General features: G+C 54.1%; 2 protein-coding genes across 4 annotated transcripts in view; one reads left to right on the top strand and one right to left on the bottom strand.

Moving 5' to 3' along the window:
- The window catches only part of Radil (Rap associating with DIL domain), a 70076-nt gene extending 64311 nt beyond the window's left edge, over nucleotides 1–5765 (top strand). For both annotated transcript variants that reach the window (XM_050163249.1, XM_050163250.1), the window contains 6 exons: nucleotides 2052–2202; nucleotides 3050–3240; nucleotides 3546–3897; nucleotides 4648–4787; nucleotides 5066–5205; nucleotides 5355–5765. In XM_050163249.1, the coding sequence (XP_050019206.1) occupies nucleotides 2052–2202; nucleotides 3050–3240; nucleotides 3546–3897; nucleotides 4648–4787; nucleotides 5066–5205; nucleotides 5355–5460 (1080 nt within the window). In that variant the 3' untranslated portion in view covers nucleotides 5461–5765. The remainder of the gene's footprint in view (nucleotides 1–2051; nucleotides 2203–3049; nucleotides 3241–3545; nucleotides 3898–4647; nucleotides 4788–5065; nucleotides 5206–5354) is intronic.
- Nucleotides 5766–9865: 4100 nt separating this feature from the next.
- On the bottom strand, nucleotides 9866–24470 carry Ap5z1 (adaptor related protein complex 5 subunit zeta 1). 2 transcript variants are annotated; one of them, XM_050163175.1, is made up of 17 exons: nucleotides 24277–24470; nucleotides 21843–21977; nucleotides 21531–21717; nucleotides 21041–21185; nucleotides 20701–20810; nucleotides 19534–19702; nucleotides 18634–18774; nucleotides 18029–18066; nucleotides 17798–17960; nucleotides 16832–17013; nucleotides 14597–14739; nucleotides 14109–14249; nucleotides 13618–13729; nucleotides 12726–12823; nucleotides 11752–11884; nucleotides 11464–11678; nucleotides 9866–11377 (listed from the first exon to the last, which is right to left on the bottom strand). In XM_050163175.1, the coding sequence occupies exons 1-17, from the start codon at nucleotides 24315–24317 to the stop codon at nucleotides 11107–11109; spliced, it is 2424 nt and encodes an 807-aa protein (XP_050019132.1). In that variant the 5' UTR covers nucleotides 24318–24470; the 3' UTR covers nucleotides 9866–11106. The 2 variants fall into 2 exon arrangements, with proteins under 2 accessions (XP_050019132.1, XP_050019133.1); XM_050163176.1 differs by lacking the exon at nucleotides 24277–24470 and adding an exon at nucleotides 23499–24250.
- Between the last annotated feature and the right edge of the window lie 470 nt (nucleotides 24471–24940).

Here is a 24940-nt window from a genome sequence, read left to right on the forward strand (position 1 = left end):
CCTCCTCCTCCTCCTCCTCCTTCTTCTTCTTCTCCCCCCCCCCCCCCCCCCCCCCCCCCCGTACGTGTGTCTGTATTGATGAATGAATGCATGCCGTGTGTGCAGGTTCCCACAGAGGAGAAACTGGAACTGGCATTAATGCTGGTTGTTAGTCATCTGATGTGGGTACTGGGAACCGAACTTGGATCCTCTGGAAGAGCAGCAAGCACAATTAGCTGCTGAGGCATCTCTCCCAGCCCATTAATTTTTCTTAAATTACATTAATATACTACATGATTATCTATTGTGTGTGAGTATGTGTATAAGCAAGCATGCATTTGGAGGTCAGAGGACAACTTGCAGGAGTTGGTTCTCTCCCTCTACCGTGTGGATCTTGGAACTTCCACTCAGGGCTTGAGGTGACAGGCATCTTTACTGGCTGAGCTGTTAGCTGGTTTAGAACCCTGTCTGAATAAACAAAACCAAGCAAGAATGCTTATAATAAGTTAAAACTACAGGAGCAGAGCGAAAAGGCCCAGTGGCAGGGTAGGAAGTTAAGAGCGAAGGAAATTTTCCCAAAGTGGCTGCCCAAATACCAGAGAGCAGAACCCAGAGGGAGGAACAGGGAAGATGTGATTCATGGCTGGTTCCTCCCTGACAACCTGGGGACAAACCACCGAAGTGGGAGGAAGACCTCAAAAAGAAACAGCCCTTCCCCCTGTGAGTCTTGGGCTTGAGGGTGTGTGTGGAGGGGCTCCCAGCAAGAGTGTGGCCCTGGAGTCAGTTCCTGTCCCTCCTCCAACAGCCCTGCCGCTCTGGCTGTCCCTGGGGCATAGACTTTGGATGGCCACAACCCAGGCCTGTGACTGTTGGCAGGAAAATCAAGCCATGGTGAGAGAGGAAGAAAAGACAGGAAAACTAAAGCCAGAGCAGCAGATTGAGGCAGAGAGAATGGTGGTGGTGGAGGTCTCAGGCTGACTCTACCCTGACCCTGAGGGACCACCCAGAACTTTGGCACCATGAACCACCCCACTCTCCCCCAGAGCAGAATAATACAAGATGATAGGACTCTGAGAAGGGAAACTTTTATTTATTTATTTATTTATTTATTTATTTATTTATTTATTTATTTATTTTTGAGATAGGGTTTCTCTGTGTAGCCCTGGCTGTCCTGGAACCCATTATGTAGACCAGCTTGCCTTGAACTCAGAGGTCCTCCTGTCCCTGCCTCCTGAGTGCCACCACCACCTCTCCTGGGCTGGGAGACTTCTGGAGAGCCACCTGGAAGTCTGAAGTCCGACTCTATATTCTGCAGCCCAAGACGCCTGGCCTGGAATTCAGGGCCAGCTGTGCTGCCTGTGAGAGAGGAGGAACTTTCAGATCAAGGTTGTGGTCCACAGGGCCTTTGTCATGAGGCCATAGAGGACTTGTGCCACTGTAGAAAAAAAGGGATGAGTACCAGGCTGGAGAAGGAGAAAGGAGGGTGACCAGGGAGCCAGGGGACTGCCAGGTGTCTGACCTGGCTTTGTTAGGGGACCACCAGTGCTTACACATGTCTGGTTTGGTTTTGTTATTGTTAGCCTCGACGGGATTCAGACTTCTTATGTAGCCCAGGCTGGGCTTGAACTCCTGACACTCCCATTGCCACCTCCTGAGAGTGCTGGAATTACAAGTGGGCACCACTATACCTGGCTGTCCCTTTGTTGTGTTTGAGAGCGGTCCCTACCCTGAGCTCGGTCAGCTCTACCAGAGCCTCGATGACGCTGTTTGTCCTTTACACAGTCTACATGCTTCCTTCCCGCTCCCTCGCTCCTTTCTATCCATTCTCCTGGGTTTCTTGAGCCAGGGTCTTACTTTGTAGCGAGGCCAGCATCTCCACTGTGGATGAAGTGGTCAGTGTGGTGTCTTCTGCTCCATCCTCTCACTGACCTCCCTGCTGTCTGCATTGCCCCCCCCCCCCGGAATGAAAAGACCAGGGAGAGGGGCTAGAACCCTGCCAGAGGAGAAACTCCTGTGGGCAAGGGACTGCCTCATGCACCTGGAGGTCTTTGACCAGAGCTCCTTGTCCCCAGATGAGCTGGGCCACCCTGCGGGCCACATTCCCTGCCCTGAGCCCTGCTCAGCTGCACCGGCTACTGACTCAATACCAGCTGGCCTCTGCCATGGGCCCTATGAGTGCCTGGGAGCCGGGAGCCCAAGACAGCCCCGAAGCCTTCCAGTCAGGTGAGCCGTCCCAGTGGCCAAGCCTTAGGCTGTGGTGGTGGTGGTGGTGGTGGGGACAACTCCCAAGCTCAGGAAGCACAGAGCAGCCCACTGAGGTGGGGACACAAGGGCCCCTACAACATAGCACCTCCCCCCAGGATCCTACTGTGCCCCCATCTCAGAGTCAATGTCCCTTTGCTCTTAGGGCTTAGGCCTGGGGCCCAGCTGGCACCCAGCTGATCAGGAAATGAACAGCAGGGTGGGGTTTCAAAACCTTCTGCAGACATTCCTCAGCTCTGAGTACATGCGATGTTCACGCATGTATGCAGCAGAGGTATATACATGTATGTGTGTGTACATTTCCCTTTGTAAGTTACACACATCTTCCTTCATAAGCATGCATTCACAGTGTGCCAACGCAAAGAAAAGTGCAGGCTGACCAACATTAGGCTTCCCACCGTCTTCCTATCACCTGCCACACTGGCTGGCCTGGGCCTAGAGGATGCCTTCCAGTTTACTAACTGGTATTAGAACACTCCCCCAACACCATGCACCAGACTCTGTGCTTGGAGCTCAGAGCTGGCATCACAGAAAGGTTCCTGCCTCCATCCCCATCCAGGGCCTGCACACACTAACATGCCAGTGTCCATATGTATGTGTCCTAGGGATGCATGGGCATGTGGGGGTGGTCTGCTCAGGCTAGAGCCTAGTCAGGATCCAGAGAGACGAGCCTGTGCCAGGCTCATCCTGCTGAGGTCTTGCTGTCTTATGGCCTCAGTGGGTGGGTGAGGACCTAGGAGGGAGGGAAGAAGGGAGGGAAGGAAGGAAGGAAGGCCAGGTCCCAGCATCTGCACTCGTTCCACTGCAGAGGACGTCTTGGAGTCCTATGAAAACCCGCCACCCATCGTTCTGCCAAGCCAGGGCTTCCAGGTGGACCTGGAGGCCGACTGCCTGGAGGACAGCACCTACCAGCACCTGCTCTACATCCGCCACTTCCTGTGGGGACTGCGGGGCCAAGGCAGCCCTGACGGTGGGCCTGCCCAGCCCGAGGGCATCGAGGTAGAGTGGGGCAGAAATGTTGGTGAGGAGGGACTGGGTCACTCAGAGCACCCTGAGACTTGCAGCTGTCAGCAGAAGCAGGTACAGTTGTCTAGAGTGGGCTGGGGGATGCAGCAGGCGTGACCGCGAGATCTCCAGGGCTCCATTTGAGGGGACGGTTTGCAAACGTCTTCACCCACTTTTCATACCTGGCATGGTCTGGCCAAACCCATATCCTCTGGGGTGGCTTGTCTGTGTCTCTTCTGGGGTTTTCTGGGTTCTGCCCCCTTCTCTGGGGTTCACCTTTTGCCCACCTCTCTTCCCAGGGCCTGTACCACACCATTCCTGAGGGGCATCCAGAAGGCCCTAGCTGCCCCCTGGCTAACAGGGACTCAGGCAGAGGCGCTGTCGAAACTGCCCCTGCCCATTCTCTTCCTGTCACTGGAGCTCCCTGGGCACAGGGCCCCCCTGGAAGACAGACTACCCGAGGGGACCGCAGGGGCTCCCAGGCTGGCTCTCTGCACACTGACTCCTCCTGCCTGCTCACTCCTCCCAGCACACCGCTGGGCCTGGAGCCTGGAGGCCCCACCTGGCCAGAGACCAGTGGCCACCGTGGAAAAGCACTCCTCGAGGGGCAGAGGAATGGACCAGGTGGCCCTCCTGGTGTGGTTCTAGAAGGTGAGGCCTGGCCTGCTCGGGACTGGGTAGCAAACCCTGCTTGGGGCTCCTTGGGCTGTCCTGTAAGTGCTGATCAACAAACTCCTTAGTGCCTGATGAGAGACAGTCTGGGCATGCGTATGCGCATGCATTTAGGATTGAGCACATACCAATGTGCATGTGTGCACAGTGGGGCCCTCCTGGCTCCGGGAGGACACTTAGCATTGTGTCCTGATTCTCCGCCAAGTCTGAAGACTCTCACAGTGGGCACTCAATGGAGCAGGACACGGCCAGCTGCCTGCTCAGGTTCTGGGGCTAGGGCTCAGAAATATTAGGTCAGGCCCTGTCCTGAGGTCCCCACTCAGACACAAGCTCTGTTGATAGAGACAGGGCCTCAGGGTGGGCTCTGGATTCTGAAGCAGGGTCTGGATGCAGTGGGGGCCTCGGAGGATAGACTTCCAGTTACATCCTGGTGAAGAGACGGGAGTGGGTAAGACAGTGAAGAGGCAGCAGGAGGCTGGGCTGCCCATGTGCATTGGGTCCATGACCTCGGGAACATGTCCTGTTGAGTGGGCCTGTCCCTTCCCTGGGCTTGCTGTCATGTTTGTCCAGCTGGTGTCTTCTGTGGGCTCCAGCAGCACTTGCTGTGCTCTGGCGTGTGGGCCATCTCTGCTCTCCCAGAGGTCCCCTGTGTCCTGACTCTGGGAGTGCTGGCCTCCAAGCCCACTGACTCCTTATCCTCCCCTCTCCCCCCTCCACCCGCCCACCCAGGAGACACTGTTGAGGCTGCTGCTGAAGCTCCTGCTGAGGCCTCCAGCCCCAGCTCCAGCGCTGAGGACTTCTGCTATGTGTTCATGGTGGAGCTCGAGCGAGGCCCCTCGGGGCTGGGGATGGGCCTGATTGATGGGATGGTGAGAAGCCCTGACCCTCAGCCCTCTCCTCCTGTTCTTGTAGACAACACCTCTACAGTCTGGCCATAGTCAGGGCCAGTGAGAAATGCCTGTTCTGTTTCCTGGGCCTGCCTTTGGGAGCACTGATGGGGCCCAGTGCTTCCCTGTGGGGCACACAGGGACCATGATTTGTGACCTGGCTGTCTCCAGGCACAGGGAGGGGTGTGCGGTACAGGGTCTTTGCTGGGGAGAGCATGTGTCAGCACCAGAGGCATCCTGAGACCCCTGCTTCTTCCCAGCACACACCTCTGGGGGCCCCGGGACTCTACATACAGACCCTGCTTCCTGGGAGCCCTGCAGCATCTGACGGGCGGTTGTCACTGGGAGACCGAATCCTGGAAGTGAACGGCAGCAGCCTGATGGGTGTGAGCTACATGAGGTACGTGCCATACCTGGCCTGCAACACAGAACTCACAGAGCGTTGTGTGTGGGTGCACCTGCAAGCCAGTCCTGCATTCTGAGCCGGGGAGAGGCAGAGACCATGGTTGCTGCTGGCTCTTCCGCACCATCTCCACCTCTTGATTTCAGGGCGGTAGATCTGATTCGACATGGAGGCAAGAAGATGCGATTTCTGGTGGCCAAATCTGATGTGGAAACAGCCAAGAAAATCCGCATTCGCAAGCCCCCTTCCTGATAGACCAAAGGACCTTTGCCCCCGCACCTGCTTCCCGTATCCTCACCAGGTGCCATCGACACTCACCCACTGCCCACCCCCAAGCCCCACACTCCCCAGTCCAGCCAGTCCTGGGTTTTAAAGTTGACTGAGTTCCTATGTTGTGGCCTCACGTTGAGGACACGTGTTGATAGTGTTGTGCATCTTAGTGTATATTTATTTATATGACAGATGACACTAAGTTGTGACATTTCCTACAGAGCTTTTATGTTTAAAGACTTTAATGGAGAATTGAGATTCAATAAACTATGTTTCGTATTCTTACAGTGGGGATGCAGGATCTGCACTGTGGTACAGGACACATGGGCCACACTGAAGGAAGTCAGTGGTTTTTGTGACCAACCCTTTCAGCCAACATAGGAGAAGCCTTGAGTGGGCCTAATAGAGATTGTGGTGGATATAGTTCCCCACTGCTTCTGGTTCTGGGGCTTAGACCCAGGGCTCTTGGTGTGTTAGGTAGGCACTTTACCACTGAGCCACACCCCAGCCCCTCACTGGGGGATTCTAGGCAGGTGCTCTACCACTGAACCACACCCCAGCCCCTCACTGGGGGATTCTAGCTACCACTTAGCTATAACCCTCAGCCCCTCTGTTTATATTTTATTTTGCAACACTCTGACTGAGTTGCCCAGGTTGGCCTTGCTCCATAGCCCAAGCACTGTGAGCTGTCTACTGTCCTGCCTCAGCCTCCTCAACAACTGGAATTACAGGCCTGCTCTTCTGAACTAGGCTATGAATGGGGTTGACTGACACCCTCTAACCCAGGATTGCAGCTCCTTTGCAGCCAGAACACAAGAAACACAAGCCAGTGTGGTATGGTCTTTTGGTCCTTTCATTGAGACTCTGCCTGGGCTGGTGTAGAACTTACTGTGGAGGAGGTAGTACAGAGTGGCTCCCAGACCACTGCAGTCTTGCTTCAGCCACCAAGCAGCAGGATCTCCATGCCTGTCCCCATTATTTTAAATCACATTGCTTAGTATCTCTCCAAAGAAAGGGATCTGGAGGCCTGGAGAAGGATAGATGATTGAGCCAGCCTATTCTTGGGCCCAAGCCAGGCTTGAGCCTGCTCTCCTTGCTCAGATGGCCTCCACTGGTCCCCACTTGTCACTGATCACCAAGGCAGGGTGTTGAACTCTGAGCTGGGGACCAGGACTTTCCTCCCCGGCCCACGTCCCTTTACATTGTTGGGAAGCCAGCCAGGGTCTGGGCATACTGTGTTCACAACTGGCACCTGCCCACACTGGGTGTCAACAAACTTGGCCTCACTGGACACCTTCAGCAGGGTCAGTAGCTCTATCCATTTCTTCAGTGTGCAAAAAGCTAGTGGAAGAACTTGGCCAGGTCCTCATCTTTTAAGAGTTTGGGAAGTGTGTGTGTGCATGCATGCACATGCACAGTACCTGTGTTGAGGTAAGGGGACAACCTGAGGAACAGCCCTCACCGCTCCCTTGTTTCAGACTGGGTCTCTCTTTGCTGCTGTATGCACCGGGCTGGTTGACCCGAGTGCCTCCAGGATTCTCTCTCCTCCTCCCATCTAGCTGTAAGAGCACGAGGAGTAGACACGAGCTACTATAGCCGGCTTTGTGTAGGTTCCGGGGATTCAAACTGGGGCCTGCATGCTTGTGTTGCAGCTCTCTCCAGCCCAAGGCCCGAGCCAGCTGCAAACACCCCTCACAGGAAAGGGACCTTTGTGGAGGGCAGCCCATGTAGCAGGGTCCTCTGTTGGCCCTGTTACTTGCTCCAATGCTTCTCCATGCTGCCTCTCCTGATTGCCACGAAGAGCTGCAGTGCATCTGCTGCAGGGCCTTTCTACTGCTGCTATCGCTACATGTTTCCACCCTGCTTGGGCAGGCAGCCATAACTTGATGATGCCCAGCATGCTGGATAAAGATTTCAAAAAAATTTTACGTTTTTATTGATTTATTTTATGTGCATGGAATGAAGTGCGCATGTATGCATGGTGTGCATGTGGCGGTCAGAGGACAACTATGGGAGTCAGTTCTCGCCACCATGTAGGTCCCAGGACTTCAACTCAGGTCAGCAGGCTCAGCACAGGAGCCTTTACCTGCTGAGTCGTCATCTTTCTGGCCCCCAAATCTTTTTATTCAAGATTTTTAAAAAATTATGTATGTGTGTGCTTGCGTGCGTTGTGTACCATGCACATTTAGGAGCCCTTTGAGACTAGAAGAAGGTGCCAGATTCATAACTGGAGTTCCATGCAGTTGTGAGTTGCCATGTGGGTGCTGAGAACCAAACCCACGTCCTCTGCAAGAGCAATACACACTTGAACCATTGAGGATGAATAACACGAAGGACACAGCAGGACTTCTAGACACAACAGGTCTGACACATTAACTCACAGAGACTGAAGCATGCACAGGGCCTGCACAGATCCAGACTAGACAGGGCTATCTCCAGTTAACAACCATTCACAAAAGAAAAATTAGCTTCTCCAAGAAAGCTTCATTGGGTATACAACCCACACTTCAGATGGCTAACACAAACTCACAGGTACTTTAAGATTTTTTTGTCTCATACTGCTTTCTTTGGGCTCCTCCCCTTACTGGTGTGTGGGTGTGTGCACACATATGCATATTTCTCTTGACCTTTTTATATATCTTTTATCCTTTTTTTTTTTCCTAAGGCAGGGTCCTCTGAGTAGTCCTGGAACTCTCTGTAGACCAGGCTAGCCTAGAACTCAGAGATCCACCTGCCTCAGCCTCCCGAGTGCTGGGATTAAAGGTGTGCACCACCACTACCTGGCTCTGTTTGGTTTCTTAAGGGAGAAAGAAGATGTGGACTTAGAAAGGTAGGGAGGTGGGGGGATCTGGGAGGAGATAAGGGAGGGGAAACAGATCAGAATAAATTGAGTGAAAATAACTTTTCAATTAAGAACTATTTTTACCAAAGGTGGTTTGATGAGACGGCTTAGCAGGTAGGAGTACTTGCTGCAAGCCCGACAACATGAGAACAATCCCTGGGACAGAACTGACTCAGAAGCCATCCTCTGACCGCCTCACGTGCTCTGTGACAGTTTAAATTAGGTGGAGAGCAACCGAGGCAAACACCCTATACACTCCTGCCTGTACGTGCATGTGTGCACATACAGGCACACGTGCACAATCACATCACACACACGACTTACGTGTGCATGTGTCTAGGCAGGTATTCATGTGAAATAAGGATCACAACGGCGCTAAAAGCAGGTGTGACTGCGAAAGCTTTACGGGCCCCATGAGCGCCCAGGCCAGCCCTGCCCTCTAGCCACGATAAGGTGGGAAAAGCCACTGAGCACGTGTGACCCTCACCCCAAGTGGCTTGCCTCTGAGAGTAGCCAGGGCAGCCCCTGCCATCTGAGTGGGCACTTAGCTTTGGCTGGTGCTCACCAGGAAAAAGGCAACGTGTTTTCAGACCTCTGCCCTTGTTCACGCTGGCAAAGCTTTATCAACTCTACGTGCAGTGGAGTCAGCTGAATTTCACTCATGACTATGAAGGATGCCAGTGTTCAGAGCTGGAGAGATGGTTTGGTGGTTAAGAGCACTGGCTGCTCTTCCACAGGACATGTGTTCCATTTCCAGCACCCACACGGTGCCTTACGACTCTGTAACACCAGTTCCAGGGGGTCTGGTGCTCTTTGACCTTTGCACGCAATGCTTGCACATGGTGCACTGACATACATGCAGGCAAAGCACCTGTGCTCCTGACATAAGGGCATGGCAAATACCACTGCTTCCTCTGCTCCTGCTCTAGGGGTGGCAGCCCTCACAGGCAACAGGTGGCACCAGACACTGGGTCACTCTCTGGGCACACTGGCCCAGCCCCAGCTCAGGGAGGAGCGTTGGTCAGGGCACAGCAGGTCTAGTGACAACAAGCAGGTTTCCCTGAACATGAACCTGGATATAAGGTCCACACAAGCTGCAGTATCCCTGTGGCCTGAATAGGAGCACCCGATGTTGTCACAGACCTCAGCTGCTGTCTTAAGCCTTACTTTTCTTAGAGAGCTCTGACCCCACACAGGGAGAACATAATGCAAAGCCCAGATGCAGAAAGCGAAGGGTGGGGCTGTTGGTAGGGTCAAAGGCTTGCCCAGTGATAGACTAAAAGCAACTGCGCCTCCTAGTGGTCATGAACTGACAGTACCTGAGCAGTTCCAGCTATGATGTTCTCTAGAGCAGCCCAACCCAGGGCTCAAGGAAACTGCAAAAAGACTCAGGCAGAACCCTGCAGCCCTGAAACCTGGGCACTTCTGCACAGGACTGCGGGAGCATGTAGGAGCCCTCCGTACCTCCCCACATCCTTCAACTATGAAGCAGCATAAACAGGCAACACCGACTGCAGGTGTACCCTGGAGACAGACACGGCATCCTCATGAGTACCCGAATTTATTTGGCTTTTAAAATGTCTTGTGTGTGCAAGAAGACATAACAAACACATCTGGGAATTTGTTCTTGTTCTCCCACTGCTCTGCGTACCCCAGGCTAGCAGGCCTGTGAGCTTTGGACTGATGCAGTTTCTGCAGGTGTGCACACACTAGGCACCTGGCTCTCCACCTGGGATCCAGGGGTCAAACATGGGTATCAGGCTTCTATGACAAAGCCTTTAATGTGCTGAGTCGTCTTCCCGGCCCAATTTCTTCTGTAGTCCAGGCAGCCCTCTGAGTTACTGCATACACAGGGGTGAGCTTGAACTTCTGACCCCGCTACCTCCACTTTCCAAGTGCTGGGACTGCAGGTGTGCACTACAACGCTTGGGTCACGCTGGACTGTGCACGGAGGACACACTCCACTGGCTGAGCTACAGCCTCATCTCCTGGTCTTGTCACTTCTGTCACATCCAAGACACCAGAGCTAAACATGAGGACCAGGGATTTCCTGCACGAGAACCAGCCACTTCCCTCCACACAGGACAGGGTGGGAAGGGCCCAGGCTCCAGGCCACACTCAGGCTCTCATTATCTCCCAGTCTGAGGACGGCAGAGATATCTTGGCTGTACATAGCACTTAAAGGTTTATTTGGGGAAAGGCAAGATGGTTCAGTAGGCAAAGTGCTTGTCACCGAGCCTCACAAACCAGCCAGGACCCACACGAAGGAGAGACTGAGTCACCAAAGCTGTCTCCTGATATCCACATGTGTTGTGGTGTGTGCATAGCACCTACACATAAGCACTAGAATTCTCTGTGTGTATGTGGTGTGAGTGCTTTGGTTTTTGTGTAGCCCTGGCTGGCCTCAGCTCCAGAGTGCTGGGATAGAAGGCATGTGCCACCCCTGCCCAGCATAAGCAGCTTTATGAAGCTTATTATTGGTCCTGCACTGCTCCAGCCCCAACTCTAGAAACGAGTTAACAGCAGTGAGTAGCCAGGCTGCTTCTACTCAGCTTAGGGAAAAGCGCTCAGCCATCTATCCACATGCTCAATGCTGAGTGTGACCAGCCACAGGGACAAGGCTGGATGATACATCCCCAGGAACTAGTAACCCCATCTTCAGGGCCATGTCCACCTTCCTCCCCACTCTCCTCCAGTCGCCCCAGCTTGCAGCTCAACTCTAGTATCAGGCTGGCCGCCTGGGCTCTTAAACTGTAGTCAGTGTTCAAGTGGTGACTGTCCCTTCTTCAACCTGGCAAGAGGCCAGCCTCCTTCTCCACCAGCCGGCTGACGGTGCGCAGGGCCAGAGGCAGGGCTGTGTTGGTGTCTCGGTGGTAGCGAGGCTGGCACACGCCTGCAATGGGTGTGAACACAAACTGGGCCACACTGGGCATCTTCAGTAGAGTCAGTAGCTCTGTGGCCCGGGTACGGATGGCTTCTGCATCCTCCTCACTGTGCACAGAGCTGGTGGCTGGGTTCTGGGCCAGAGTCCGAATTTTTGACAGGAACAATGACACCCTGGGGAAGAGAGGGACTCAGCTAATTAGCTGCCAAGGACCAGGCTGCCCTCATGGGCTCCTACTCTGCGCTCCCCAGCTGGATACCTTGGGATCAAGTCTTGGCTCCGGGAGGCCAGCTTGGTCAGTGTGGTCATGAGTACAGTGACCACCTGTGGGGGACAGCAGGGCAGGTCGGCCGAGGGGCGGGACTGGGTGACTTCAAACAGCAGGGCCTCCAGTGCTTCAAAGAACTTGTTGATCTGCTCCACTGTGCACCTCTTGTCGCAGGTCACCGACAGGTACTCACCAATGGCCCATACCTAAGCCCAGAACAGAGGCTTAGCACACAACAGGGCTTCCTGTCCAATGGTGGGAGGGTGGGCATGTGCTTACCACACAGGTGAACATGCTGGCTCGGCTGCAGATGCTGCTCACGCTCCCCACAAATTCCAGAAGCTCTCGTGACAGCTCCACCACCAATGATGGCTTCAGCTTGCATAACACCAGAAACTGGGAGCTCAGCACCCTGCCAGGAGAGTGAAAACCCTGTGAGGCTGTGTGCTCAGGGCAGATCTGAGCCCGGCCAATCTGATGGGAAAGAGCCAGAAGCACCTGGTGGAAGTCAGGGAGATAAGAACTGTCACCTGTTGAGTCACTTTACTGGGGACATGACCGTCTCAAATCCAGGCTACTGGAGAGAGTGAGGTAGAAGGAATGCTGTGAGTTTTAGGACAGCCTGCACTGGAGTGAGTCCTGTCATAAAACTGAGGAGGAGAGCCTCTGCCTAGAATCCCCCAGTGAGGGGCTGGGGTGTGGCTCAGTGGTAGAGCCTCTGCCTAGAATACCCCAGTGAGGGGCTGGGGTGTGGCTCAGTGGTAGAGTACTTATCTAGGGTTAAGGTGGCCTTAGGTTTAATTTCCAGGATGGGTGCACATCTACATGAGAATAAACGATCTAAAGCAGTGTTTCTCAACCCGAGGGTCATGACCTTTTGAGCTGGCATATTACAAATCCTGCATATCAGGTATTTACATTAGGATTCATAAGAATAGCAAAATTACAGTTATGTAGTAGCAATGAAAATAATTTTATGGTTGGGAGGTCACCACAATATGAGGAAATGTCACAGCATTAGGAAGGTTGAGAACCATTGCCCTAAAGGAAAGGGACCTTGGTGGACAGGAATCTCTGCAATAGAGATGTAAGCCCACCATTCAAAGGACACAAAGAGTCTCAGAGGAGGACAGACACCAGAATGTCCTGAATGGGAGACGAGCTGCACCTGGGGGAGGAACTGGCGGGACAGGAGAGTGCACAGGACAGGGGGCGCAAGGTGTGTGTGCCGCAGCACTGGTGACCCTGCCTACCTGTGCACACTGGCCTCATACTGAGGGACCTGGTAGAGGGAGTCACTTCTGTCTAGGAGCAGCAGTGCCAGCTGGTTGATCAGGGCCCCATCAGCAAACTGGGATCAAGAACAAGAGACAGGTTCAGTCCTGGGCAGTGGCTATTATCTTCTACCCTCAGGGAGGAGGGAGGCCACAAAGCATGACTTAGGGGTGAATCTCCTCATTCACTGCCTGAAAACCAGGGGGAGGACCCAGAAACCCCAGCCTCCTGGCTCTGCTACTGCGCTACATCTTTCCCTCAGGACCTGCTCTGCTGCAGGGCACAGTGGTGACACCTTTAGGCCCAGCACTTGGGAGACAGAGGCAGGAGGATCTGAGAGTCTGTGGCCGCTCTAGTTCACATGGTGAGCTCCAGGCCAGCAGTTTATACAGAGAGGCAGTGTCTCAAATATGAAAACAGAAACAAACAAACAAAAAAAAAAACAAAAAAAAAAACTAAGCCTTTTCCCAAAACAAAAAAAAAAAAAAAAAAAAACTAAGCCTGTTCCCCGGCTAAGATTCTATTTTGTCTGAGTGACCTCAGAAGGCCCCACTCTGTTCCTAGCCGCCCTCAAGGGGTTCCGAGGGCTTCCACTCGTCCAGCCTGGGAACATGCAGTCAGGAGGAAAGCCCTGGGCTATGGGAACTCAGGGGACTGGGCACAGGCTGTTTTGGCTCTAGCTTGCGCTGCCAGCCCGCCCCATCCTGAGGGCTGAAGGGTGAGTAGCCCTTTCCTGTCTCTCTTACCGAGACCATGGAGGGTGCTGCAAGACAAACTGTCTGTGGGGTCAAGGCCAGCGCACCACACGCTGGCCTGGGTCCTCCTGACTATATGAGGTCTATAGGGAAGGGACCTGGGCAGTGGGCTCACCTGGGTCACATTTGAGAAGAAGGCCTGAAGCAGGATGGGCACCGCCTCCGAACACTGGGTTACCCGGCCACAGCTGGCCATGGGCTTCAGCAGCTGGTGAAGTAGTGTCAGTCTGGGGACAGACACAGAGGGGCTACTGAGGGCCTGCCCACTTTCCTTCCTGAGTGACTCCACAGCAGTCAGAAGCAGGGACGCTGTGCCCAGCCACTGGTAGTCACGGCTCACGTATTCCACAGGGCTCAAGCAGGCCAGGAGATGCCAAGGGCCCCAGGACAGAAGAGCCAGGGACACAGCAGCAAGGGCCTGCAGGCCATTCCTGGTCCTCTCAGTCCCCAGAATATGCTAGGCCTTAGTTTCCCCTTTGTAAAGTGGACTGTCCACAGCACCAGCTGAGGGCTGGGTCAATGGGTGGAGCCCAGGCTGAGTAAGAACACAGCGTTTTCTCTGGCAGAGTCCTATATCACGTTCAGTGATTGGCCCAGGTTTCCCACCTCTCTGTGGAGCCGCTGGCCTTGGTACGAAGCAGGTGACGGAAGAGTCCCTGGAACTGTGGGTCCCGGAAGGCCTCCAGGCAGTTGGGAATCCTGAGGGAGACATCCCAAAGCGGCCTTTCCGATGGGGTCTGTGAGGACCTGAGAGGACAGAAGCTCAGCTGGGACACTACTCTCAGCACGAGTCAACCACGGTCCTATCTGGCCCGATGCCAGGGGCACCTGCTGGAGCATCGCAGGCTCTCAGGGCTGGGGAAGCACTCTGGGCCGGAGAACATGGGAGACTCCCTTGCTGAGCATGAGTGCACTGAGGAGCGCTGGGGCTCGGGGCTGCTCGGGGTGGGCGGCAAAGCGAGCAGAGATACACTGTCTGTGGTCTGGAGCCTTGCAGGGGCCCTAGTGCAGGGAGATGGGAGCCGTGAAGAGAGCAGAGCTGGTGCCTGGCTGCAAGGGAGGGGACAGGGCTGACCGGGGCAGAGTGGGCCCACCTGAGCTGTAGGTCCAGGGCAGCAGTCAGGCAGGGTAGGTCAAGCAGTGCGTGCAACATCTCCACGGCGATGCCAGCATCCACCAGAGCCGGGAGGAGGACCACGAACTCGGCTGTGAGGGGAGGGCTGTTCCAAGCCAGGAACTGTGGGAGGAAGAGACACAGTGGCTCAGACAGGACAGGATCACGCTAGCTGGCCACGGCCTTGTCCAATGGCCTCCTACTGCCCACTCACACAAAGACACTCCGTTCAGACAGGGGCAGCTGGACTCAGCCCTCCCTGTCCCCCCAACACTGCGTATCTTTGTCTATGTTTTGAGGGTTTCACTTACTACTATTAAAGTGAGCATGCGCACACATACACACGAGTGGAAGCCAAAGGACATCGCGCAGGAGCGGGGTCTCTCATTTTATCACATGGGTCCCAGGGAGGGAACCCCGACTGTCGGCAGTAAGTGTCTTTATCAGCTGGAGTCGTCTCTGGCCATACTTGCTATTCTATTTTGTCTTTTGCAGCCAATTTTGTGGCAGCAATGATGGCAGCCATTTCTGAATCACTCCTGTTTTCTTTAGAAAAAGGACCAAGTTTTGGGGCAGGGAGACAGCTCAGTCAGGAAAGTGCTTGTTGCACAAACACGAGGACCTGCACAATGCGGGGGATAGCAGTGTGCACCCAAAATCCCTGGGGAGGCAGTCAGCACAGTTACTGAGGCCGGCTGGGCATTTAGCCTGCTCACATCCGTGAGCTCCCAGTAAAGAGAGAGATTCTGTCTCAAAAAGAAGGGGTGGGGTGAGAGGGGCAGGGCAGAGAGATGATGTACTTGGTAAAATACGAGGCTTTAAGTCCAAATTCCCTGAACCCATGTATAGTTGGGCTGGGCAGCACACACTCTAACTCCAGCACTCCTAAGTTGAAGAGGCGGGCACAGGAGAATTCCAGGAAGATCACCAGCTGGCTAGTGTGTGCAGTGGTTAGCGGCTGGAGACTCAACCTCAAACAACCAGGTGTATCTAGACTCATATACATGGAATACATGAACACTCAAGCGCGCACGTGCGTACACACACAACACACACACACACACACACACACACACACACACACACACGCAGGACTGGGTCTATAAATGGTTCTAACAGGTAGACTGAGAAGTACAAGTTAAAGACACACGATGGGCTGGGGAGATGGCGCAGTCAGGAAAGCACTTGCTGTGCACACACAGGAACCTTGGTTTTACCCCCAGAACCTGAATAAAATTTCCAGGCGTGGTGGCGTCTGCCCTGCACTGGGGAAGTAGAGACAGGGTAGCCTACTTGGAGAGGCCCCATTGTTTGAGGAACACCACCTAAGGTTGACCTCTGACCTCTACAAGCACACACACATCCCCCGCTCCCATAGATCCATCCCAGGCTCACACTGATGAACCGAATGCACATGCGCCCACTACAGTACTGTCGTGGATCAAGCAGGCACTCTGCACACACCTGCAATTCGGCACGCAGGAAGCTTGGCTTCTGGGAGCAGAGGGATCTCAAAACTGAAGCTGGCCAGCTCCAAGTAAGCCATCCATATCTCGTCTATGCACGACTTTAGATATTGTTTTAGGTGTATGCGTGGACTGCCTGCATATATGTAGGGCACTGTGTGCATGAAGTGCCTAAAGACACAGCAAGGACACTGGGTCCCGCGGAATTAGTTACATACAGATGGTTGTGAGGCACCATGTGCTGGGAACTGAAACTGGGTCCTCCGCAAGAGTAGCCAGTGCTGCTAACCACTAAGCCATCTCTCCAGGCCCTAAGTTTTTCTTTCTGCTGTCTGTTTTTGAGACAAGGTGTCACAATGAGGCCCTGGTCGTCCTGGAACTTGCTTATGAAGACCAGGCTGGCCTTGAACTCTTAGGGATCCTCATGCCTCTGACTCCTGAGGGCTAGGATAGGGGCCGACACATCCGACTTTGTGTGCTTTTTGAGAAAGGGTGTCACATAACCCAGGCTGTAACTGAAGCAGGCCTTGAACTCTTACTTCTGATCCCCTTGCCTCAGCCTCCCTTGTGCTGGGATTACATGTATGAAGTACCATGTCTGTATCTCATGTGGCTGTCTGAGATGATGCTGTCTGTATGTTATGATATATGGAGACCCGTAGTCCTAACACCTCACCCTGTGTCCCAAACGGAGATCAACTGAAAAGGGGAGAAGGCCTGGGCCCACCCCCAAAAAAGTCTACACTTGCCTTGAACAGACTAGGGAAGCTCAACCTGAGGAGGCTGAGGAAGTGGGGGTCAAACTGGGCCAGGTTGCGCGTGCAGAAGTGTGTGACCTCGAAGGCCAGGGTTGGGCTGTAGAAGCGCTCGGAAGGGAGCCTGCTGAGCAGGTGCTGGTAGATGGCTTCCGCATCCACGGTGGCCGCCTCCCCTGAAAGACACCAGAGGCCGCCAGGGCATCAGGCTCTGCAGCAGCAGCGTCTGCTATGACTTGAGGTGAGTTCTGCTTTAGCCAGAGCTCAGTGTGGCAGAGCCACAGGGCTGCACGTGTCTCCAGAACACCAAGAGCCTGCTGTAGATGGCGCTGCCTCCCTGAGACCACAGAGCACAGCTCATGAGGACACTGTCAGGAAGGCAGCAGGCCTCGACTCCTGACTTTGTGGGCCCACAGTAGAGCAGAGTCCTGCTTGGCCCAGAACTGTAATCTCAGCCACTCAGGAGGCTGAAGCAGAAGAATCCCAAGCTTAAGACCAGCCTGGGCAACTCTGTGAGACCCTATTCCAAAATAAAGAGAGGCTAGGTGTGATGCACACCCTTTTAAATCCAGCACTTGGGAGACAGAGGCAAGTGAACCTCCATGAGCTCCAGGTCAGCCGGAGCTACACACAAGGGCCTGCTTTAAAACAAGAAAGTAAAACCACATCAACCAAGTAAAAACAAAATTAAGCAATTAAAATAAAAAGAGGACTGGAGATTAAACTCAGTGACAGAGCCCCTGCCTAGAGTCCCCCAGTGAGGGGCTGGGGTGTGGCTCAGTGACAGAGCCCCTGCCTAGAGTCCCCCAGTGAGGGGCTGGGGTGTGACTCAGTGACAGAGCACCTTGTCTAGCATGTGAAGGACCTGGGCTCTATGCCCAGATTGCCAATAAACAAACAAAACTGTAAGTGTGACAGCCTCTGAGGCCCAAAGGAAACTTCCCATGCACCCAGACTCACCATGGTTCAGGAAGAACTGGGCAAGGGGCACCAGTGCCCGCTCACTGCCAGGGTCTTCACCTAGCCTCCTATGCAGGGCCTTCAGACAGGAGAGGGTGCGGTAAAGGAAGGAGGGGTCCTGCCGGCACAGCACGTCCAGCACCAACACAGCTTCCACCAGGCACTGCAGGGACACCGAGTTGTGTCAAAGGGTCAGGCAGCACCTGCCCCAGCACCCCGCAGGCTACTCACAGCTTTCTGTAGATCGGAGTCCCCCCTCCTCAAGGCTCCTGGAACAAAGAAAGTTGACTTGTCTCTAAACAGCCCCGTAACAAGGCAGCCTGTGTCCTACAAGTTTGAGGTCAGGACAATGAGCAGGCATGTGACAAGACAGGGGGCAGGAACTGGTGCCCATAAGGTGTGGACAAGATGGGTTGGACCTTGTATGCCAGAAGCGAGGTGCTAGGCACACAGGTAGGGCCTGTCCTCAGACACAAGGAGGCTCCGGATCCCACAGTGATCTGAGACCCATGGCTCTTCAGGATTTTATTTTCAATTTCATTTCATGTGAATAGGTGTTTTTTCTACATGTTATATATGTGCACCATATGCTTGCTTGGTGTCTGAGGAGGCCAGAAGAGGGCATCAGATCCTCTGTAACTGTAGTTACTGTGGGAAACCATGTGGATACTTGGAACCAAAACCAGGTCCTCTGCAAGAGCAGCCAAGTGCTCTTAACTGCTGAGACACCTCTCAGCCTTTGTTCCGGGGTTAGTTCTTTTAAAGCAGACACTCAGCTAGGTTGGCTGCCTTGACCCAACCCTGCAGGGAAATGTGTTGGTAGCCTGGGGACTCACTCCGGTTACTCTGCTCCAATAGGCGCTGGCAGTACTCAAAGGCCACCTCTCTCAGCCTCTCCCGAGGGGGCAGCAGTCGGCTGGCAGTGGAGGCAGCAGAGAGCACAGACAGGGTGGAGCCCTCCAGCTCTGACCTGTCATCTGTAGGAGAAAATAACCCCTGGTACCCTTGTGTGGACAGGCAGGCTGGGCAGACTACAAGCTCCAGCAGCTTCCCAGGGTGCTCAAGGTCGCCCAAGTCATCAAGTATGAAGCTGTTGTCACCAGGGCTAGATGCACAAATTTGTCTGGGCTACTGGTTGGTTTTCTGCTTGTTTTTACTGTATGAAAACAGGGTCTTGCTATTGTAGCTGAGGCTGGTCTCAAACTTATAATCCCCCTGCCTCAGAGTCCCAGGTGCTGGCATGATAGATATGGATCCCTACACTTGGTTTAATTTTGTGTTTTTGAGACAAAGTCTCAAGATAGCCTGGGTTGTAGCTCAGGCTGGCTTCAAACTATGTAGCTGAGGGTGGCCTTGAATTCCCCAATCTTTCTGCCTCTACCTCCCAAGAGCTGGGCTCGTGGGCACACACCACCACGAGCAGCTCAATCTGACTATAAACCAAGTCTGCAGCTGGGACAAGATCAGATAGGCCTGTGAATAGCTGCCTTGGATGATCCGTCTGGCTCTCTGGGACACCTCATGGAGACATCAGTATGCTTACAAAGGCACTAGGCTGTGTTCTCGGCTCCTCCTGGGGTCAATGGCCCTCTGCTGCTGGCCTCCAAACTCAACACACTCCTTGCTTGGCCCACAGACACCTGTGGTTTTCGTCTTGCCCACACCTTACCCTCACTCAACCACAGCGTGTCTGCGCTCTCTACCCCTTAGTGCTCTCTGTCCTACCCTGAGCACACCTGCATCTGGGCTGCCTGGGTCCTCAGGGCCACTGTGGAGCAGCCATTTCCGAAGCATGGAGAAGGCCTGCATGTTCAGCCACTGGTCCTCTGTGAAGTGCTGGCCCGTGGAGAGGACCGTGAAGAAGTCAGAAGCCACTGCTCCATCCACCTCTGTGATGGGACCTGGCTGTGGGAGGAAGGACAGGGCTGGGGACAAGCCTGGTGGACTCATAAAGCACAGAAGTCATGTACAGGAGGCTGTGAGCTCCACCATGGCCAGGGACCTGCATCTCCTACCCTGTCCGGCTACAGCCTTGTAGAAAGCACCCATACTCCTAGATCCAGGCATGCCTGCCCTAAGACCTAAACACACGGGACAGCTCCAGCTCAGATGTGTGTCTTGCGTCCTCTGTAGGCACTGAGAAGGAGCCACGCAGGCTGAGTAGCTGTCAGGTTCAAAGTGTATTCCCCCATCCTGGACTTTCCCCATTCCACGGTAGAGAGCAATGAGAAACCTTACTGAAACCAAGGGGAAGGATAAGCAGTGTCTATAGGAAGCTGCCTGGTGAGACTGACTCGCTGTGTGTGGTGTCAGTGCATGGGAGAGAGGGAATGAGCACTATCAGAGACAATAGCATTGCTTTTTTTGACAGCATCTCATGTACACCAGTGTGTTCTCAAACTTGCTACGTAGCTGAGGATGACACAAATCCTGATTCTTGTTCCCGCCTCCTTGGTTCTGGGGCTGCAGGTGTGCACCACATACAATCATGTGGTTCTGGGGCTGCAGGTGTGCACCACATACAATTATGTGGTTCTGGGGCTGCAGGTGTGCACCACATACAATTATGTGGTTCTGGGGCTGCAGGTGTGCACCACATGTGTTTACGTGGTTCTGGGACTGCAGGTGTGCACCACACGCATTTACGTGGTTCTGGGACTGCAGGTGTGCACCACACGCATTTACGTGGTTCTGGGGCTGCAGGTGTTCACCATACGCATTTATGTGGTTCTGGGGCTGCAGGTGTGCACCACACACATTTATGTGGTTCCAGGGCTTGAACCTAAGGCTAAACACATGCTAGGCAAATGCCCTACCACCTGGGCCTCATCCTCTCATCCCCAGCCTGTGACAGAGCTTTTGTGATTTCAGCTCCCTGGGACCCCAAAGCAGCCGGGACTCACCTGCCGGGTCCTGGGTGCAGAGAAGAAGCCACCTGAGTATGGAAGGCCTTGCTGGATGCTGGCGTAGCGCAGCCAGTCCACTAGCCTTCTGCTGAGCAGGTTGGTCTGGTCTGTGGGGATGGGAGGAGGTGCAGTGAGGGAAAGTTAGGTCTCCAGATTCCCAGGTGATGCCAAATCAGCTCTAGAGAAAATGGGGCTCAACAGAACCCCATACCATGGATACACCCTAGGAAGCTATGCATGATTCTCCGACAGCTCTAACCTCCTTCCACCACACCCTAGACTACAGTCACTGTGGGAAAGGAGCCATGAAGGCCTTTGGGGAAGAACTGTCCAGTACCTTCCACGAGGGTGCCTGGGGCCAGGCCAATGATCTTGGTCAGGACGGGGAGGAGGTGCCTGACGCTGGGCCCCTCAGGCTGCCGGTTCTCAAGGATCTTGAAGATGCACTGGCTCAGACAGCTGATCTCTCCTTTTCTGTCTCCCTTCAAAATAGGACAGGAAGCTGAGTGTCTCAGCAGCATAAGGACCTGGGTTCGATCCCTGGGAAGCATACTGCAGCTGCTCTTTAAGCTCAGAACATCACACTGGCAGGCCCGGCCCTGGAGTCCGACTGAGCTATCAACAGAGACCCGGAGTGTGTGCATGGGGGGCTATGCACATGAGACAGTCATTAGACCATCCAAGGGGATGGACTCCGGACAGAGTTGGTCTCCGCAGCACTGGACACACTGAGGGACAAACCAGTTTGTTGTATTCCTGTGATCCCAGAACCACAAAAAACAGATGCCACCCCTTCCCCCTGCCCCCAATGGTGGCAATTGTGTTACCTGGGCTAAGAGTACAGAGGCCACAAGACTGAGTTGCCGGGTGTTTTGGGTGTGATCACAGGACAGGGCCAGGTCATCAAAAGGTGACATCTCTCTCAAGATAGCGGCACAGAGGACCTGAAGCTGCTCAGGATTTGTGGGCAAACAGAGGGTGTTCTGCAACAGGTCCATACACATCTTCTCCAGCCTGGAGGGCGAGACCCCGCCAGACGACATGTCAGGCCTGTGGCACGTACACTGCCGCCCCAGGGAAGATGGCTGGAACCTGTCTGCTGGATGTACAGGGTTTTCCCAGCAGTGCTGTCCACTCACCGTCGGGGATACTTGGTGGCTGAGACGATGAGGAAGAGCCTCTGCAGGGCATCCACGGCGGCTGGCCCTGGAGGTTCCTGCAGCAGCTTAGTGACCCGGGTGCAGAATCGCTGAAGCTCCTCATCCTGTATCTCCCTAAGGAAGGAAGGGGACCAACAGTGCTGCCCTGAGCCACAGGAACATCCCCCACTGGGGGACTATCCCTAACTAGCACAGAAAAAGCAAGCAGCAGCTATCCAGGCTCACAGTGCCTGGGAGGGGTGGAGTGCAGACAGGTTCTTCCCCTAGAACAGAGATGTAGCACCCCCAGTTTCCTAGTGACACCCTTTACCAAAGGCCATGTGGCCAACCTTGTTCTGTTCCAATGGCAACAAACAAACAAACAAACAAACAAACAAAAAAAAATCACACTATTTTAAGTTATTTTTTCCCCCTGTTTTGAGACAGGGTCTCACTTTGTAGCTCAGGCTAGCCTGGAGTCTGCAACAATCCTCCTGCTTCTGCTTCCAAGTGCTGACATTTCAAGAGTGAGCCAACACATTCAGTAAAAGGTTTTATGAGTCTTTCAAAAGTTAGGAATCTTTAGTCCAAGTTCCTCTTCCTCTCCCCCAGAGAGCCTTGCTATACAGCCCAGGCTGAACTTACTACATAGCCCAGACTCAACCTCTTCATCCTCCTTCCTCGTCCTTCCAAGACCTACAGGTGTGCACAACCACGCCCTGCTTTCCCTGGACCCTGACTTTATTGGTGGTGATGGAGTTTGAAGCCAGGGCCCTACACTTAATAAGGAAGCAGCCACTCTACCTCTGAGCGCCATTGCCAGCACTCCCAAGTTGCCCTTCAAACATGCTTCAGTGAACCTCCCACTTTTGAGAGGGGATGTAAAAGCTTCTATACTGAAGCGCAAAGATCACAGCAGAGTGTAAGGTGAGCCTGATATGTCACTGGCTTCAATTGAACATGCCGAGACCAAACTAAACATCAGAGCAGAACTCAAGTTTCCCAGCTTCTATTCCAAGCTTAACAGCAAGGAAAAGAGGGCTGGGACCGCAGCCCGGCAGAAGGGCGCTTGCTTAGATGCGTGCAGCCCTGGATTCCATCCCCAACACCACAAAATATAGGCCCACGATGAGGGAACTGCCTGGTGCGGTGGCACACACCTTTAATCCCAGCACTTGGAAGGCACAGTCAAGTGGATCTCTGTTGCATTTGAGGTCAGTTTGGTCTACCAAGCAAGTTCCTGGGCCACAGAGTGAGGCTCTGTCTCAAATATTCCCCCCGCCCCCCCAACAGAAACCTGCATGAGAGGCCTATGGGTGCTAAGGAGGGCCCCCAACATCCTAAACCATGGCTGACAGCCCTACTGTGGTCTCCAGATGGGGTTGACAGTTTGCATGCTGCCCAATTTTGGACCTGCCTGTCTAGGGCTTGAATTTGGTTCCTGGGAAACGAAAAGAAAACAGCCTCCTCTCAGCAGTTACTGCATGTCTTTGACGGCTGTAGGATGACCTCCAGTAGCCTTCCCACCACCCTAGCCTACTTGGTTTTTCCAGGATCCACTCAGTCACACTAGGTTCCTACAGAAGAGGCTGGGTGAGAAAGGGGAGCCACGAACTGGCCTAATGACAGAGGACGAAATGACCGGAAGAGAGATACCCTGCATCTAGTGGGTACAGCTTCAGCACAGCTTTAAAACACTCGAGTGGAGATCGGAAGACAACTTGAAGGAATTGATTTTCTCCTTCCTCCACGTGGATTCCCGGAGTCTAGCTGAGGCTGTCAGGCTTGGCTGCAAGGGAGTTTACCCATTGAGTCCTCTGAGTTCTGTCCTGTTCGCAGGCTCCAGACTTTAAAACGCTCGTTCAAGCTCTTGTTCTCTGGGATTCCAGAGACCTTCTCCATCCTAATCCTTTCCCACAAGTGGCCCGGCTCAGAGTCCAGATTTGTCCCTTTGCTTTTTAAGTTTACCAAATGCATCAGGTCTGGGTTTCTGATACGCATTTCCTCCGTTTGACCGAGTGCCATCAAGTCTTGGACCGGCTAGTTGGGAAGGATGGCGCAACTTAGGTGCTCAAGTAGGACCAGCGTAGCCTGGCACCAGACACGATGGAGGATTTTTTTTTTTTTTTTTTGATTTTCGAGACAGGGTTTCTCTGTAGTTTTTGGTGCCTGTCCTGGAACTAGCTCTTGTAGACCAGGCTGGCCTCGAACTCGCAGAGATCCGCCTCTGCCTCCCTAGTGCTGGGATTAAAGGCGTGCGCCACCACCGACCGGCTACGATGGAGGACTTCTTAGCTGGGTCGTGCACCTCACACTTCACGCAGGCCGTCCAGGGCGCCACACGGGAACCCGAGCCGCGCAGCGAAACCACCGCCTCCCCGCTCCTCCCTGGCTTTGTCTCACGCCCCGTGTCCCCGGCCCCAGATCCGCAGACCTGGCCTGGTGCAGCAGACTCTCCGCGCCCGCCGAGAACATCCTGCCCGCAGCTCGGAGGCCACCCGCGACCAAAGCGTTGTCGAGCACTTCCGGGTATCATCACATGATGGGTCACGTGACCAAACTGCGTGCGTGCCTCTGCTTCTCTCACTCGCCCCTCGCCCTGGCTGCGTCACGTGGGAGAACCTGGAGCGCCAGCGGCCGACTTCCGGTGCCACATCACGTGGGAGGACCCTGCTAGCGAAAGACTTCCGTTGTGCGTCAGGTGGACGGGGCGGAGGCCACGAGCCAATGAGTTGCAGCGCGGAAGCCGGTTCCGGGCCAGCTCCGGGCATCTGTCTACGTCACCGTCAGCCACGGAACCCTACAACCGTGGTTCTTGGAGCCCGGTGCTCTTGGCCCCGGAAGAGCTCCTTTTGATCCCGGAACTGCTAGTGGTAGGTTTGGGATCTGGAGAGAAGACTAAGAACGTAGTGTCTGCCTAGAATCCCCCAGTGAGGGACTCGGGCGTGACTTGGTGCTAGAGTACTTTCGGGCCTGTGTGAGGCCCTGGGCTCCATCCTCTCAGCAAGACAAACCTGTGTGCCAGGGGTTCGTCATTTTCCCTTTCTCTACACATGCATGCAAACCCAGTGAACATTACCATGGATAATATTTGACCT

This window comes from Alexandromys fortis, unplaced genomic scaffold (assembly GCF_014885135.2).
Source record: "Alexandromys fortis isolate MF-2015 unplaced genomic scaffold, M_Fortis_MF-2015_v1.1 scaffold_144, whole genome shotgun sequence".
In the NCBI taxonomy this organism is placed as follows: Eukaryota; Metazoa; Chordata; class Mammalia; order Rodentia; family Cricetidae; genus Alexandromys; species Alexandromys fortis.

Bases quoted from the DNA above. Each gene is read 5' to 3' on its own strand.
- Ap5z1 (XM_050163175.1), bottom strand. From the start codon at position 24,317: ATGTTCTCGGCGGGCGCGGAGAGTCTGCTGCACCAGGCCAG. The intron at 14,740-16,831 runs GCAAGTGTAGAC...TTCCTCCCACAG, and splicing joins GCTTCCCTAGTCTGTTCAAG to TTCCTGGCTTGGAACAGCCC. The intron at 14,250-14,596 runs GTGGGCCCACTC...CTGTCCTCTCAG, and splicing joins GCCCTGGACCTACAGCTCAG to GTCCTCACAGACCCCATCGG.